The following is a 17699-nucleotide window of genomic DNA, read 5'->3' as shown; positions in this document are numbered from 1 at the left end:
ACACATATGGGTGGATTGGTTGGTGGGCACGTGAGGAATATCTAGTGTTGTCCAAAGGAGATCCCGGGGTATCCGTGTGATTTTCCTATGGTTCGCCACCCGGGCTCAAAGGGATCATAATATTATTCGTGCTGGAAACTTCCGTGTGCAGCCACAAGCCATTATGGGCTCTTACATAGTTGAGTATGTTGTGTGACCTCTTTTAGTGATAGACTAGCAGACGTAGGGGATTATATACGATCTACCCGTCGTAAAGAGTTAACTAGAACATGAATGCGCACGTTGCTGCGCCCGCCCATCTTGTCAAAAGAACCTAAACATTTTAGAAAATCTGAAGAATTTATCAGCTATTAATATCAAAATTATCTGGAAATCTCAAGCAGAAGGATGTGTAGCAAATAGTGTTTCAAACAATAAGGATAAGAATATATCCTGTTTGTTTTCGGGCCAATAATAGCAGCTTAGCAGCTCTATTTATTGGTTATACAAAGAAAAATTTATGTATCCTTTGGCAGGATAATACTTTTCACGAGGATCTGTAGACTAATGGGTTTCTACATAACCCATGTGCTTTGCTTCAAGATTACTGGAAGAAAGTGTTGCTAGCCACGCACATCGGAAGAAGCAGGCTAACGATAAATCTTCAGAGAGGAAGTAGAAACAGAGGGTATACTCAAAATTATCCAAGCAGTGTTCCTTATATGGATTTTATGAGGCATAACACCCTTTGGCATTACTGATCGGTACGATAGTTGTATGAAACCTGAGCATGTATATATAAATACATAATAGTTTACCTGTGCTAAGGAAGAGGTATCCATAGTAGTTCAATGATTCATGGAAGGTCTGAAGCTTCTTCAAGGATAGAGAACCCAATAATGTAGCTTTAGCTGCAATCAAAATAATCTGCATAGTAGCTAGCAATGAATGTGGTTTTCTTCAAATGCATCGATATCAACTACATGCAGAAAATAAAGAAACAAAAACACTTAAATGGAATAATCATCTTTTGTGATGTGATGTCAAGCAATTCAATGGACCAATTAAAACCAAAAACGTCGTCCTTCCCAAGATTAGGTGTGAGATGAACTAAGAGGCTCTCGTAACTTTGGTGGTTCTTCTAGCATATTTGCCCAAAATCCAGGGAGAAGAAAATGGTTGTTTGGATTTACAGCTGAACCAAGGTTCATGACTTGCTAAAAAAGGATCAAGCAAAGTTCCTTCTACCCACGTTCCCTGCACCAGTGAAGTACCCTATGCAGACGAGTTTGAGGATTGCCATATAAAAAAATTGTTAAGCATTGATCAGTGATTTTTTCATAAATTGGAATTGATAATTATAGACATGAAGTCATGTTTGTTTGTGATTTAAAGCACGGTAGAATCCATTTTCTACTCAACAATCTCGAGTTGAATTCTTCCTAGGCAACCTCTCTAAGGAAACGGAGTTAATTGAATTTAGACATGTGTAGCAGACAACACCGGCCATCAGCTGGCACTGCACACAACACACGAGCAGGAACCAAGAGGCGAAAGTTGTTTCTGGCAACAACATGCATTCTAAATAACAACGAAATATAAGTATATAAGAAAAAAATTCACAAATTTGAGGTTGAAAAGGAGTGGTCTGAAGTTAAAATACCTTGTTCAAGTGCATAATCTGAAATTCTGAAGGGAAGTCCTCCAGGCACAGGGCCACAGGCAAGAACGAATTGCAGAGTGTTCATCCGTTAGCTTGGGACAATCCAAGCAGCACAGAAGTCCATCGCAGCGTCAACCAATCATCACATACTTGGGGCGGGCCGGGGGGAGATCAAGACTACAGTGTTGGTGTTGTTGTGTTTTTGTTTTTGAACCTGGCGTACCCCTTCCATTGCAAGAATGGAAATACAATTGTTCCGGACACAACCAGGAAGATGGTGTTGTTGTGTTGGAGAATGGGGACATGCGTGAATCACCTCTTTCCCTGGGGAATCATGTCCATGGGAGAGGCAAGCCCAGATCCAGTACTCAGGTCGACGGGGAATCTGGTAGTGAGATGGCCCCGTCGGTGCGTACATAAGTGGAGGTGATGCAAGATAACGGCGTAAGGCGAGTGATGAATATCTTGACGCCGGTCGTCGTCCTTGGTGAAGCGCCCCTCTAGATATACACGGTGTGGTTGAGAGATGCTGCAACCACAATGAGAACAAAACCAAAACAGCATGAATCAATCACCGATATCGATTTTGTTTGTAGACTCCATGTCTCCATCTCAATGAAACCACCACCAGACGGCGTCATTGTTCTCGGGCCTGCGTAACCTGCCATCGAGTCTTACAATCAAACACACGAGTAGCCCCGAGAGTGGAGAGCGGACGGTGGCAGTTACGTACCTGCATGGAAGGGGGAGAGAGGAGCCACCAGTAATTGGGCGATGTCCACTGCCACCGCTAGTGAAAGAGCGCCATTAGGTTTCGATCGCTCGCGGAGGGGAGAGGGGAAGGGGACTGGCCGTAAGAGGGGAATGATCTCACGCCGCGCGCCGCCGCCTCGGGGAGAACGCACCCAGTGTGGTGGAGAAATTTTGAGATGATGCCTCCTAGGTCGGCAGTTGACGGGCCTGTTGTTTACCACCATTTTCCTGGGCCTAATCTATTTCTCCCGACCTGTCAGCCCAATTAAGCACATAAAGCCTAGGTCGGCCAGCGGAGCAGCAACCCGTTTACGGTGTGCTAAGTGGGCAGCGCCGGGTGATCCAAGCAAAAACATGCAGGCACGAGCGACGGAAAGAACGCCATATCTGGAGCGTCTATTAGACTGATTTGATGTGGAAGGGCGTGAGTAGCTCCATTTTACTGTTTTGTAATGCTTTTGAAAGACTGTGTCTCGGTCATCCGTTTCTCAAACATCATATAGTGCGAAAAATCCAATGGAGGAGATCGAGTCTTGTGGGGAAAAGTGCGCAAATCTCTGCAGAGTGTACAAACTAATCATGGTTAGCCGTGTCCCCGGTTATGGACATCTTGAGTATCTGGTGCTTGAATTATTATGTTGATCTCATCACTTTACTTAATTAACTTGTTGGATTATTGATTATTAATTAGGATTGAGATGGGGTTATCATTCTCGATGTTTTCAACAAAATTTGTAGTTAAATAAAACATATTCCTTTGTTGTAGGGAAAAACTAAGCTTTCTGCAAAAATAACCATAGAGTCTCCACTAGCCATGTATGCATATAGTTATAGTTGTTTCATGCCCTTGCTCTATAGTGTTATTCTGCCAGCATATTTCATATGTCGAACTACATAGGCTACAACGTATTATGTTGCAGCGTTTTCAGACGAAGAGTAAGGTGCGCTAGGTCGTTGTCGTGCATTCAGCTATGCCGTTGGAGTTGATGGACTCATTTCCCTTCGAAGCTTCCGATGTTATCTTATTTAGATGGACTTAAGCCATATTATTGTAATAAGCTCTCTTTTGAGACATTTGATGTAATAAGTGTGTGATTGAACTCTGTTATAAATCCTCGAGTACTGTGTGTGTCAGCATTACCGATCCAGGGATGACACTTATGCACAGAGATTGACCATCTGAGGTCGGATCGCTACAAAAACCATTTTTTTCTTTCTCTAAGGATTAATGTTAGAAAGACACAATAATTGTTGTAGACCTTTCTAAAACCACATCAAAACCCTCTTTTAAAGTGACAAGATATCGAACCATCAGTTCTCTTCGTGGGTGGTATCAAATCCCATCACATCCCCCACAATGACATTAATCACATGTGGGGATCGAGGGTGTCGCCGTTGTGTGGGGATCTAGGCGCACACCCATTACTGATGGGGTGTGTCCTGAGTAGGACGTTATCTCACGTCCGCGCTGTTATCTATCATGTCAAGACTGTCATGCAGTCCAATGGGACGATTGGAGACCATTCTAGTCTAAAAGGACCGGACTGGGTGACTTTTGATGAAGCAATGTGGGAGTTTGACTCGTGGGCAGCTGGTTGTGCAGGAAGCATTTTTTTGGTGTAGGTCGGCTATCTCCTCCGACAAAATCATGGCCGAGGTAGTTTTACATCACACTAAGGAAGCCTGGCGGCTGGAGGCCGGTTACATGAAAGCACTATTGGGAAAGCTTTGTTGAACCTCTTTCAAGCCCGGTGACCGAAGGCGATGTGCAGCCCGGAGATGTCGAGGTGCAGCCAAGCCTGAAGACCAGTTCAAGGGCTACCGACGGTGTCCCGCCCCAGGGGCCTCACAAGTCACACCTCATCAATTCCCAACATGGCGCGCCAGGCTAAGGACCCCTAGATCAGTTCCGTTCTCGGCCATGTTAGGCGGCCATGACGCATTATACGAAGACTCCTAAAAACTTGGCCAAGCCAAAGATACCGGAGCCGTGAAAGACCCTATCTTCACCGAGGTAGCCAACTAGGATTTGTAACCCTAAGATCCCCGGCATGCTATATAAGCCGGGGATCGGGCTCATCGATAGACGCATTACAATCCCTTCGTATTCACCTGCACTTTGTACACCCACAATCACAATATACATGAGCATGAATAGTATATTATCTCCACTATGAGAGCTCAAACCTGGGATAAAACCTTGTCTCATGTTACCATACATCCCAATGGCCTAACTAGGATACTCTACCAAGGGATCTGTCGGATTTAGACCCGAAAGTATGCAAAAATTCCTTTGAAGGTGAAAGCTTTCGTGTGATTTGTCTTCAAAAATGGCGTACTGACTTAAGACAATCTTGATAAGAGAAACCGAAAAGGTAAAGATAGAAAATGCAGTTTTTGTGATCACACATATTTAAATGCAGTTTTTGTGTGACGCGTGATTTCGAAAATGCAGCCTTGTGTAACTGTGTAGTAGCAAATTTTATATGGGGTGTGGTTAAGAGATTTATTGAAATTAACAGTATCCCTGCAAGATTGAAGATTTTAGTGGTTGGATTGCAGTTTCCCCAAGAATCATAGACAATTAGTTATTTTGGATTTGAGACAGTAATCCGGACTTTATGGAAATCTAGAAATTCTACTAGTTTTCATTATGTATACTCCCATGATCCTAGTGTGTTGTTTTTTCAAGTCTTTTATTGGCTCTTTTAATGGGCTGGACTGCAGATAATCGAAGGGCAACAAACACTTCGTGCCATGGCAGCACTCCTAATTGGTATGATAATGATTTCTTTGACAAAAGAAGAGGATGGGCATCAATGACGGAAAAGGGTAATTTGGTCATTTTTATCCTAGTGTCATTTTTTTTGTTTTCTTAGTTATTTTTTTATATTGTTGCTCATTGTTCGGTGTGATGATTAATTTGTCTGTTTCAAAAAGAGCCTTATAGGATGACTTTATTTTTAGGATTTTGCCCGAATGCCGTGGTAGGGTGCCATGAGATTTGGGTCATGGATATAGGAGTACTGTTTTTTCGGTTTCCTTTCATCAGTAAAAATGTGGGTACACCCCTTAATTTGGAGGAAAAAAGTGTTGACATGATCTAATCTAAGAAAAACATTTGCATCTCAAGATTTAATTCGGTGCCTAATCTCCGTGGGCGACGCATGGCTTAGCCATTTAGAAAGAACGAAAGTCGGAAAACCCTCCATTCCCGCGCCTTCTTCCCCAAACCCTAACCCTTCCAGCCCCGCCGCGCGATGCCCTCATCCTCTGGTCGCCGCCGCCGCGGCCGTCGAGGCACCCGCCGCCGACACCGCAATTCGACAAGGACCTGGGCAGAGCTGCCGCTGGTCGCCATCTCGACCATTCTCCACAAGCTCGACCACATCGAGATCCTGATGGGGGCCGGCCAGGTGTGCCGCTCCTGGCGCCGCGCCGCGCGCGACGAACCCGAGCTGTGGCGTCGCATCGACATGCGCTTCCACGCCGATCTCTTCTACCAGCTCAACCTCCACGGGATGGCGCAGGCCGCCGTCCGCCGCAGCAAGGGGCAGTGCGAGGCCTTCTGGGGCGAGTACGCCGGCGACGACGACTTCCTCCTCTACCTCGGCGACCAGTGAGATTTCGATCCCCCACGATCCTCAATTTTAGGTTTACTTCTCGTTTACATGTGCTGAATTTTGTGTTCCCTTTGGTGCCCGCGTAACAATTTCGTAGAAATTCAAAATTGGTGCTTCTAAATTTTGTTTCTGGGATAGGGCTGTATAAAGTACTAGCAAACAACATAGTCTTAGGCCTCCAGGTTTACAGGAATTTTGGAAGAATATTAAAGGAAAGGGTTTAGGCTTAGTAGAACTAAAACCGAGTACATGATGTGCGGTTTCAGTACTACTAGGTGTGAGGAGGAGGTTAGCCTTGATGGCCAGGTGGTACCTCAGAAGGACACCTTTCAGTATTTGGGGTCAATGCTGCAGGAGGATGGGGGTATTGATGAAGATGTGAACCATCGAATCAAAGCCGGATGGATGAAGTGGCGCCAAGCTTCTGGCATTCTCTGTGACAAGAGAGTGCCACAAAAGCTAAAAGGCAAGTTCTACAGGACGGCGGTTCGACCCGCAATGTTGTATGGCGCTGAGTGTTGGCCGACTAAAAGGCGTCATGTTCAACAGTTAGGTGTGGCGGAGATGCGTATGTTGAGATGGATGTGTGGCCACACGAGGAAGGATCGAGTCCGGAATGATGATATACGAGATAGAGTTGGGGTAGCACCAATTGAAGAGAAGCTTGTCCAACATCGTCTGAGATGGTTTGGGCATATTCAGCGCAGGCCTCTAGAAGCTCCGGTGCATAGTGGACGGCTAAAGCGTGCGGAGAATGTCAAGAGAGGGCGGGGTAGACCGAATTTGACATGGGAGGAGTCCGTTAAGAGAGACCTGAAGGATTGGAGTATCACCAAAGAGCTAGCTATGGAGAGGGGTGCGTGGAAGCTTGCTATCCATGTGCCAGAGCCATGAGTTAGTTGCGAGATCTTATGGGTTTCACCTCTAGCCTACTCCAACTTGTTTGGGACTAAAGGCTTTGTTGTTGTTGTTGTATTAAAGGATAGGAATTTTGTAGGAAAAAGTTTGTTTGGAGACCTTTAGTTTGTAGGAATGGATCCTATTTGTATGTAGGGTAGGAACCAGACCTTCATATTTCAAAGGAAAAAAAATTAGCCTTGACTCAATGGAAAAATTTCTATCCTGCGCATCAAATGATATCTCTTTCCCGTTTTTCCTATTCCTATGATATTTTTATCCTATGAACCAAAGAAGGCCTTATTTGTAGCACATCTGAGTAAGGGTAACTTCATTAGTATTTACATGGTGAACATACAGGTGCACACACACAGGACGCTCTCATCGGATCCTCCTAAAAATGGTGCATAATTATAGTTCTGATTTGATGCCTTGGCATCTTATCATTTAATTGTACTGTACATTTGTTGTGACTTGTACAAATTTTTGGATGAGTGGTGATTCCTCCTAATTTAAGAATTTCATCTAACCTACTGATACAAACAAAAAGCATAAGGGTGATTATTGCAGCTATTACATTGGTTAATTTGTTCTGTTCTTTTGTCTGCAACTGTTTACAATTTGTCATTCTTTACTGACAAGGGAAAATATGGTAGCTAATGGCAACTATGGAGCACTAAGAACTTCCATGCGATTCTATTATGGAATGTCACTTAGCGAATAGTCGGTTGTGAACTCATGGGTATGTCACTGAATATATTAAGTCACTGGATGTCCTTCATATTGCCTAAGGTCTTACTCTCCTTAATTTCCCTTGAACCATGATTTAGGCACATGCTTGGGTGATTGATGATCGTACTTATCTGTAAGTAGTAATAAGCTGCGCCTTGCAAATATGCACATGAATATATTCCTTTTTCTGCCACCCTTCGTCCAGAAAGAATGGACCGTGCTTTCCCAACAAAAACTTGTCAGTCAGCAGCCAAGTCCCTGACATATTAGTTACCCAAGACATAGATGAGTGTGCCGTTGTTCTCGTTTCGAACAAACACCATGCGAAATAACTTTCTAGGATTATGGAGCATTAACATGCAAAATAATGCTACTGAAGATAGTTTGAATTGTTTCAGTTGAACTCATATGCAATGACTGTAGGATGTATTATGATGTTGCAACATGCAATTATAGGTTGCCCAGCTGGTTATCGTCCCTGAAATGTTTCTCATGTCAAATCTAACAATATAGTTATTAAGTGAAATCTCGCAATACCGCTCTAAATTCTGGACAGGTGATGCTATGCAGTCATCGTCTAAACTGCCCCAATGATTTACCTACATCAGTCTATAGAAACAATAATGGATTCTGGTTGTTTTATGTTGTGTCCTAATGCTGTTTTCTTCTTCTTTTGCCTGGCCTATTATTGGTTACTGAAACCCAAATTCTATATTTGCAGGGCACCATCTCCCAAAAGTCTTCGACTCATTTCTTGCTATGATGTTTCTAACGAAGGTTTCACAGTTGCGATAGAGAAGTTCCCTTTGCTTGAGGAGCTTGAGCTTTCATTGTGTTCAAATGTGGGTGAGGGTGGTGTGTTTGGGGTTGTTGGCAAAGCATGCCCGCAGCTGAAGCGCTTCAGACAGAGCAAACATTCATTCTTTGATTTTGAAGCCAGTGGCTACAATAAGGACGATGAAGCCCTGGGGGTTGCAACTATGCGCGAGCTACGCTCTCTGCAGCTCTTTGGCAACAACCTCACCAACGAAGGACTGACAGCCATCCTGGACAACTGCCAGCACCTGGAGTCCCTTGACATTCGTCATTGCTTCAATGTCAACATGGACGACACCCTGCGAGCAAAGTGTGGCAGGATAAATACGGTGATGCTTCCACATGACTAAACTGCTGGCTACGAGTTTCAGGTTCAGGAACCTACATGGTCACGTTACCGCAGTGACTCCCAAGGTGAAGATGACACTGATGCTGATGATATGGGGTATGGTTTTGACTATGATCTGGACTCTGAGGACTATGATGACTACTGTGATCCTTCCCGCTACCTTAATGGCGTCTACGAGGATGACCTTGATGAAGACGATAGGATGGTTCTCAGGGCTATGCGTGCGCTCATGAAATGAGCTTCATCTGGATGTTGCGATGGAAGTGCTTGGATATTAATACATTTTTCCTGAACAGTAGTGTTCGCTAGTCATTTGCCGCTCCTGCTCATGTGCCCCCTTTTGCTAGAAGATCAGTACAAGTAATGTTTCGTGTTGGTCACACAATCTTGCAAACATGTGTGGTTCAGAAGTACAATGTTAGTAGCACCTTGCAGTTTAGATGGAGCCTGCTATTAACTGTACGGCTAAACACTATGTTAAGGGGTAGTCATCGAGTGAGGGCTTTTGGAGGCCGAGCTCCACGGAGCTCGTTTTCAAAATACGTTTTTCCACTGCGTGAATTTTTTTGAAAATGTTTGTATACACTCTCACATATGTGTATTGCGTATGTGCAAAGATTCATAACCATATACTTTCACACGTGGCGTACAGAAGAAAGACAAAAACGTATTTCTAAAATGGGCCGCTTTTTTTTGGGCTGGAATTTTGTCTTTTTTGTACAGCCTACAAAATACAAAAATTTCAAATGATTTTTCCACACGCGCATGCGGAAATCTAATAAGTTTCTATGGATTTTTTTTGAATTTATTTGAAACCTTGAATTACGACTTTTGATTTTTTCAAAAATACCGAGCTTCCGGGAGCTCGGCCTCCGTTGGCATTTTCCGGGTAGTCATCAGCCTATTGATTTGGTTAATACTTGTGTATGTGATGCATACTGATCTTTTCTGTGTTCTTAGTTCTTTAAACACAATGGCACTTACATCTTCTGCCAAGATGGGTGATGCCTGCATGAGAGGGCAATTTTGTTAGATTCCCCGCATTAATATCTTCCCCATCAATGGATGCTCGGTACTCCAGCCCTAGTTGAAGTTGTCGAGCATGATTCGGCGAGAGGTAGGGGAAAAGCTGCCCTGGCATTGCTTCAGAAGTTCAGATATGCAAGAACAGAAACAGTTCTTAGGAGGGTGGGCGCTGTGCCCCCATTAATCGCAGTGTGTCACAGTCCACCACTAGCAAGAGGAGAAGTTAGTTACTCCCTCCGTTTCGAATTATTTGTTTTGGATTTGTCTAAATACAGATGTATCTAGACTCATTTTAGTGCTAGATAGACAGAAGGCATATTTGTGCCCGCCTAACGTAGAGAAGCCAGAAGTACAAGACAGGGACACCACCACCAAGGCCAACAGTGCGTACACGCGCCTAAGATCCAAAAGGCTGCGGCGCCGCTCACCATCCATTACGTGAAGGATGGCAAACCAATCCTGAAATGAAGCAAGGTTCCCAATATGGCCAAAGATTACTCTAATACACGCCACACGATACGAGGAAAGGCACGAGGGGAAAATGCACGGGTGACACTCTTTTGCTCTCCACAAAGGGCACATTGTCATTCCAAGTACATTTTAGTGCCGACATTCGGTGTTTGGGTCATTAGCATCGTGTAAAAAGTCGAACAAAAAACCGTGTAAGTAACTTGGTTATTATGTCATTCATGCCAACATGGAACAAAAAACTCAGTAGTTTACGACAACTGAAAACTTACATGGCAAAGGGACACTTTCTTTGTGACACAACTATGATACGATATCCATTGATGGGGAGTGGGGCGTAGATGAGAGCATGATCGTTAATGTTTATCGTCACTGTTTCTTTCCCTTCGAAAAGGAGGCTGAAATCTCTGGTCTCTACATCATTGGGGTTGTTGCTGTAGCAGATGTTTTCGTCGTCCTGGCAGCCAAATTCCATGTCAGAGTGATTGATGCCGTCTTTGTTAGGTGTGTGTGGTTTTCCCTCTCTACCACTCTCTACGCGGCGTCCTGTACTTGTTCTTGACTTTTTTATTTTATTTCTAACGTTAAAGAAAGTCAAAGTGCGATAAATTGAGTGGGAGACTTCTTCAAAATATCATGATGCAAAGCCTATTTGGTTCAAGAGTTTTGGAAGATTATTTCTAACTTTTTGCATGATTTGCATACGACACTTTATGTCCGATCTTCGTATGAGAGGGTAATCCTACGTTCATTTGCCAAGTGCGATTTGATCCCAGGGCGATTGATTAGCGTCGGATGAAAGCCTCATACGTGTATCATTGCTCCTTTTCCAATATAGTAATTTGTTTTTTTAAAAAGGAGGATGACCCCCGGCCTCTGCATCTGGGCGATGCATACGGCCACTTTATTAATTATTATCATAAAACCTTATAAAGCCATACAACAGCAAGACTAAAGTCACCGCCTAAGCAACAACTGTCGCTACACCTATCCAATTGATGAAGGGGCGCAGATAGTCTAAGTAATTTGTTTGAATAATACTCCTTCCGTCCAAAAATACTTGTCATCAAAATGGATTTACTTGTCATCAAAATGGATAAAAAGAGATATATCTAGAATGTAGAAAGAAGTGCTTTTCCACCGGTATCAACATTCTATCTGGAATCAGTAGCGATAATTGTTGTATTGTGAGCCAGCCCCGTAAGACACTACGCACCTCCAAATTATATAATTTTTCCAATCATTTCATTTATACAACCCGCAAATAAGATAAGATCTTGGCTCGTCCTACAAAAAAACAACTATATGCCCTATAAACTTGCTTGCTTCTTCGAATTTCGAAATAACATATAGAAAGTGTTTCTGTGATGAGACCATTCTCGATCGATAAATGCGATAGGAGCCTATGTGTTTCACTGGCAGTCGGCCAATAGGGGAAGGTTGTGAATCCGGCGAACCGACCGCTTTAAGAACGTGATTGTTTTCTCTCACTCAGTTATCAATTGACAAAGATGACCCATTCTTTTTCGCCCTAAAAATGACAATGGTATGATACTTTTTCTTAGTTCTAGATACATCCTCTTTTATCCATTTTGATGATAAGTATTTTCGGACGGAGGGAGTACGTAGGACTGAGAAGTGAAAATCATATGGTTTTTGTATGGACCACCCTATTTGCATTTGTTTTCTTTTTGTTACACACACTCGATTTGAAAGGGAAAATACATTGTGTTCAAGTTTATTTTACGGGTCCCCGAGTTGAATGGAAATGTTGTCGAAATGACACAACATTCACCTAATCTTTCATAGAATAAATACTATGCTCTCTGCCATGCAACAAATCAACTTGTATCATACCAGCACGTTGTTGTGTCTCATGGGAAGGAGGCCTGTTTATTTAGAGTCAAATGGTTTGCTTAGAAAGATTCTAATTTACACATTTCCGACTTGACGGAGTTGGGCACGAGGCTTGTCTTGCTCCAGCCTCCGGTGTGAATGACGATGTTGGATTCCGTCTCCACTTGGGCTCTCCTCTCAGATGAAAGGAACCCCGGGGAGGGACGGGGTTGCCACCAACCAAGTGAGCCAATGAATCTCCTCTCCTCCGCAGAGTTGGCGCTTTTGTGGGAATCTTTTGCGTGCAAGTCCAAGTATCTGCGCGGCCAATCATCCATCCTCGCTTCCGTGCCGAGAACTGCGATGAACAGTTGATTGGTACTAGTAACTATACTACCAATCGCGTAGCGACATCGCTTGGCTATCTAACCGTCCGGATTCTGTTCGTCTCCGACGACTTTACCGTTCCTTCATTTGATTTTCTTGTCCAATTTGCTCGCTCGCATGTGTACGTCGCCCTCCACGTATGCCGGTGCGGGGTGGCCGTCCACGTACGGCTAGCGCTCGCCCCGTCTTCCTCGGTGCAGTGCACGGAGCAGAACGCCGTCCACCTTTTCGCCGTCACTCTCTTGACCGAGCCGGTCCCGCGTCGCCATTATAAGCCGTACGGTCGATATGTACAGCCACCAGCCAGGTCCTGCCCACAAGGCCACAACGCAACGCCAACATACAGCATACATACGCCGCGAGTTGCCCGCCCCGCGCCCCGCTGCTTTCTCCACTCCAAATTTCCAATACTCAGGCAGGCAGGCGGCTGCTAGATACGATGGGCAGCCACGCGGGTGGCACGGAGACGGCGGAGGAGAGGACGCGGGTGTGCGACCTCCCGGAGGCGTGCGTGGCGCACGTGATCGCGCTCACCTCCCCGCGGGACGCCTGCCGCTGCGCCGCCGTCTCGCCCTGCTTCCGCGACGCCGCCGGCTCCGACGTCGTCTGGGCGCGCTTCCTCCCGCCGGACTACCTCCAGCTGCACCAGGCGCCGGCCCGGCGATTCCCGCTCTCGCGCTCCGCCTCCACGGCCTCGGCGGGGGCGGCGGCGTCGACCAAGAAGGAGACCTACCTCGGGCTCACCGACGCGGCCGTGCTGGTGGACGGCGGCGGCATGGCCGTGTGGCTGGCCAAGGAGAGCGGCGCCAAGTGCGTGGCGATCTCGGCGAGGAGGCTCAGCCTGCCGTGGGACGACGGCGAGTTCAGCTGGACGTGGACGCCCCACCCGCTCTCCAGGTACGCCCAACATCTTTTTGTCCCTGTCATTAATTTCTCCTTTCTCCTCACTCCAAATCAACACAACTCAATTGCCAGCTTTAATAACTTTAATTAATTACCAACATAGATCGATCCATGGAGCATATAGTTTGTTCGATTCGTTCCATTTCGTGAATCAATTCTAGCTGCTTTCATGTCGACATGATGACGATTTGAATGGGTGGAACGGACGGGCCATGGAAAGGCAATTGGACTTGGTTTTCTTTCCTTCTTTTCGTGGCGTAGGAAGGCGATTGGAGAGTTGGTTGCGACAAGTGCCTCCATTACCGAGCTCCCTCCACCTCCAGTGGGCGTGCCCGCGTATTGAACAATTCTTTCTCTTGATTAGTATACTATAAGGTGCGAGTGCGAGTGAGTGCGCGGCAGTTGTTTTTGTTTGTGAGACGGCAGCCAAGCAAGTTAAAGATGATGCGCGCTTTCTTCTAGAAACAACACACACCAATTACAATTAGTCCAACAGTGAGACTTGTTGCAGAATTCACATCCACGAACTGTTGCCTCAATCTACTTCTTCTTTTTTGAAAGGTTTGCATCCACTTCCCATACGTAGTAGACTCGATCTTCTTCCACGCGGAGTACATAAATAACATCTCCCGCCGGAGCACTTTTCCGACGGAGTCGTAGAAATCACCGGCGGCAGGCAGGCAGGAGGATCGAGCAAGTAAGTGCATGCGCGTGCATGTGGCTACGAGTACGAGCCAAGTCAACTCCACCCCCTGCGGTCGGCTGAAAGCCACGCGACTCCCCCAACAATAATACGGCATCCCTCATTAGTTGATCACTCGTCAACTTGCCCACAATCTCACATCAAAAACGAAAAAAGAAAACCCTTACCCACGATCGCCGTCCACGAAATTGGTTGCATCCATGAATGAATTGATCGATGCTCTGTTTGCATCCATGCAACTGTATCCGCGTGCATCATGCGGCTCATTAAACAATGGTATCCTCGCCTGGCTGTGCATCGCATATGATCGATGCAGATTGCGCGCAAGTTTTCCCTTCTATTACTCCCTCCTTTTTGATTTATAAGACTCAATTCAAAAATCTCACCAAACAAGATAGATGATGAGTGATGGAATATTTTTTGTAGTTTGCAAAAGCACATAATTAATGCTTTTGTTTTCCTCAAAAAATTATGTTTACGAATGCATTAATTGCAATGCATGCATGCATAAAGTGCATGCATTGGCCAGTTTTCTCTTAATACTTGCATGCAATGATTTAATGCACCTTGAAGTCTGAACATGTGAGGGGATAACCAAATTAAGCCTTATAAAATGGAAAAACTAAAATTTTGAGATAAGCCCTATAAATCGGAAAGGAGGGAGTATCAGATTATAAATAAATTTTAGTACTGCTACTGGTATCTCTGTGCTGATATTGATTATCACTATCAGCTAGCTGACTTACTTTTTGAGATAAGAGCATGGTTATCCGTGTTAATTACCATGTTATTTAGAGTCAACCTAATAGCCCGCTTATACAATAGTAGAATTTAAATATGTACTGCTTTATTAATATCTAACCAACCTTACAATCTCACAAAATATCTTGGGTCTTGTGCTATAGCCGGCTTTTATTCTACAACCCATTTTCCTTCTCTCTCATCTTCCCGCTCCTCTAACTAAACGAAGATATAATATTTTAGTCCTTATAACCTGCTTATGTTACCCTATTATACTTGCTATAAATAAATGACTTCTCCGGTCCAGATTAATTTAATGGTTTGCCTCTGTACATCAGGTTCGCGGATGTGGCCCAGCTGGTGGACTGCACGTGCTTCGACATCTACGGCCGACTCCCGACCGCCGCGCTCACGCCGGCCACCGCCTACACAGCGTACCTCGTCTTCACCACCGAAGACACCCACCGTGGCCTGAGCTTTCCGGACCAGGAGACCACCGTCAGCGTGGGCGGCAGCGCTCCGTCGCGCCATGCCGTGTGCCTCCGCCCCGACCCCACTGATGCGCGTAGGTTCAGAGACAGCAAAGGTACGGGCGACGTCCACGTAAGGGGGCCGGTGCTGCGCGGCGATGGATGGTGGGAGGTGGAGATGGGGCGGTTGCGCACCCGCGACGAGGCAGTGGTGGGGGAGGAGGTGGCGGTGAGCTTCGAGATACTGGGGTGGTACCCCAAGCGCGGGCTCATCGTGGAAGGCATCGAGTTCAGGCCCATCTGATCGATCCTAGCTAGAGACCTCAAGTTATGTTTGTACGCTGAATATCGGTTCATCTCGTCGATGAGCGAGCGCATGCATGTGCGTCTAGTTTGTGAGTAGTAAATTGGACAACTTTGTTGACACATTTCCAGAGCATGTGTCTAGTGATGCCATGGACATAATCGGTGTAGGTGGTGTTTGGCTCAGGTGGATTCTGAAAAAGCTTATGCGAGCAGTGAGCTGTGAAGAAATAATTGTGAGCTAAGAACGAAAGCTGAAAGCCGTTTGGTTGAAGCGATTGTGAAAATTTTGATAATGCCATGAGAGAATGTTTATGTGTTGATTGACCGTAAAACACTTATTTACACATTGAATACAAATTATCAAGTTTTAATGTTGCATAGGTTTGAAAAATATGAACAGAACAATTATGGCGAAGTTCTACATCGTCGATACATTCTAATTTTATGGAAAATTCATCAACACTCACAGAAATTGGTACAAATGGTCATATATTTGTATACACATAAATATGAAAAGTTTGGAAGGAAATTATAACTTTTTACAAGTTGTAATTCATATAAAGACCACAAAGGATCTTTGCAAAAAATCACACAATCCTTTCCATTTTCTCCTGGCGGCTGTAAATTTTCCGTCCATGTCCCCTCTCCTCCCGTGTGGCAACTTCATTGTCTCTTCCCAAAAGTTTATTAGGGAGAAGCTTCTTATCTATAGTCTGAAACAAGTCCAACGCCAGACCAGTCATATCGGGTCACAAACTTAAGGTAATCATGATCTTCAGAGTGTTAGTCAAACGGGAGTGATGAAAATATATTTGTAGATTTTTCAATAAATACTCGAAATGGTTTTGAGAGGATCCGGAACCGTTTTAGGGTAACCAGAAGGGTTTCAGAGAGTATTGAGTAATACCAGGTATTACCGATAATTAATATATAGATGAAAAATGTTTCTGAAGATATTAAATTATATATAATATGCTCTAGTAATTGTTAGAGGGATTTTATATTTAATTTAATATCAATGGGTCTAATAAGGCCAAGCGGTGGAGTGGAAATTGGGCCAGCATGGCCCAAGAAGGGAGGCGCCCCCTTTCCTATAGGGGAGGCCAAATTGGGGTTGGGAGAGGACTCCTCGTCCCACTCTAGGCTGGCGCAAGGGGGGAGCTCTTTTAGATACAGGTTTTGGAGCCTCCTCTAGTTTTTCTAGCCCTGGTTCTAGTTGCTCCTAGTTGACTAATTAGAGCTTGGTCTAGTTCCTTTAATCCTCATAATTAGAAGCCAAGTGTGTTTCTAATCTCCTCCCTCTAATTCTTTGGCGATGATTAACTTTGAATGGCGAAGCGCTGCCGGATCATGAAGGTTGCACGCTTGCAACCAAGTAGAGAGGTCGTGCTTTCGGTCTTCGGTTCAAGGGACTGTTCATGGGCGGTTCGTGGGATTGTTCGTCGATGGTTAGAGGGACTCCAAGTACGATATACACCGACACGTTCTTCTTCCGCTGCAACTCAATGACGGTAAAGATCGTGATCCCAACTTGTTATGCATCTTCATATTGATCTTGAGTGTGCGTAGGTGTGGATTTTTTGTTTTCTACTATGTCCCCCAACAATGGTATCAGAGCAATTATATGAGTAGGTGCAAGTTGCGATCTATATCAAATGTGGACGTGAGGGTTTGATGTTCTTGCTTATGCTTCCCTCAAGTGTTGCTTTGGTTCAATTCATTGGCGGCATGCTGAGGCTTTGCACAAAGTTCTAACAATCACTGGGCTCTGACTGTCGACGATCTGCTAACAGTTCTTTGGGCCTCATCATAGTAAAGAATAGTGAACTGCCGCGTACACAAGACGGTGCTGAAGATCGATGATCTTCTAGGGGGGCACACGTATTTGACAAAGTTTAGTGTGGGGTTAGAGATTTTTAATTAAGTATCTTTCCTCACACACTGATGCTTCTCCGTCGTATCTATAATTTTTGATTGTTCCATGCCAATATTTTACAACTTTCATATACTTTTGACAACTTTTTGTACTATTTTTGGGACTAACATA

At 44.8% G+C, this 17699-nt stretch overlaps 1 protein-coding gene, 1 long non-coding RNA gene and 1 pseudogene across 2 annotated transcripts; 2 read left to right on the top strand and 1 right to left on the bottom strand.

The window, feature by feature from the left end:
- Positions 1-399: 399 nt before the first annotated feature.
- LOC123151783 (uncharacterized) lies at positions 400-2537 on the bottom strand. The gene is made up of 3 exons (XR_006475837.1): positions 2376-2537; positions 1643-2303; positions 400-906 (listed from the first exon to the last, which is right to left on the bottom strand). It is a non-coding gene; the product is annotated as an uncharacterized lncRNA (long non-coding RNA).
- Positions 2538-5580: 3043 nt separating this feature from the next.
- On the top strand, positions 5581-9390 carry LOC123147403 (putative F-box/LRR-repeat protein 23; annotated as a pseudogene).
- Positions 9391-12823: 3433 nt separating this feature from the next.
- Positions 12824-15972, top strand: LOC123147404 (F-box protein PP2-B10). The gene is made up of 2 exons (XM_044566641.1): positions 12824-13426; positions 15215-15972. Exons 1-2 carry the CDS (start codon positions 12969-12971, stop codon positions 15648-15650), a joined length of 894 nt encoding a protein of 297 aa, XP_044422576.1. The 5' UTR covers positions 12824-12968; the 3' UTR covers positions 15651-15972.
- Positions 15973-17699: the final 1727 nt, after the last annotated feature.

Source organism: Triticum aestivum, chromosome 7A (genome assembly GCF_018294505.1).
Source record: "Triticum aestivum cultivar Chinese Spring chromosome 7A, IWGSC CS RefSeq v2.1, whole genome shotgun sequence".
Taxonomy (NCBI): domain Eukaryota; kingdom Viridiplantae; phylum Streptophyta; class Magnoliopsida; order Poales; family Poaceae; genus Triticum; species Triticum aestivum.
Note: the sequence above shows the minus strand (reverse complement) of the source record. Positions and strands in the feature narration are given on the sequence as shown.

What these genes read in the sequence shown, in the direction of transcription:
- LOC123147404 (XM_044566641.1), top strand. Translation starts at nt 12,969, where the DNA reads ATGGGCAGCCACGCGGGTGGCACGGAGACGGCGGAGGAGAGGACGCGG. An exon ending in ACGCCCCACCCGCTCTCCAG is followed by an intron (nt 13,427 to 15,214) that starts GTACGCCCAACA and finishes TCTGTACATCAG; the next exon opens with GTTCGCGGATGTGGCCCAGC.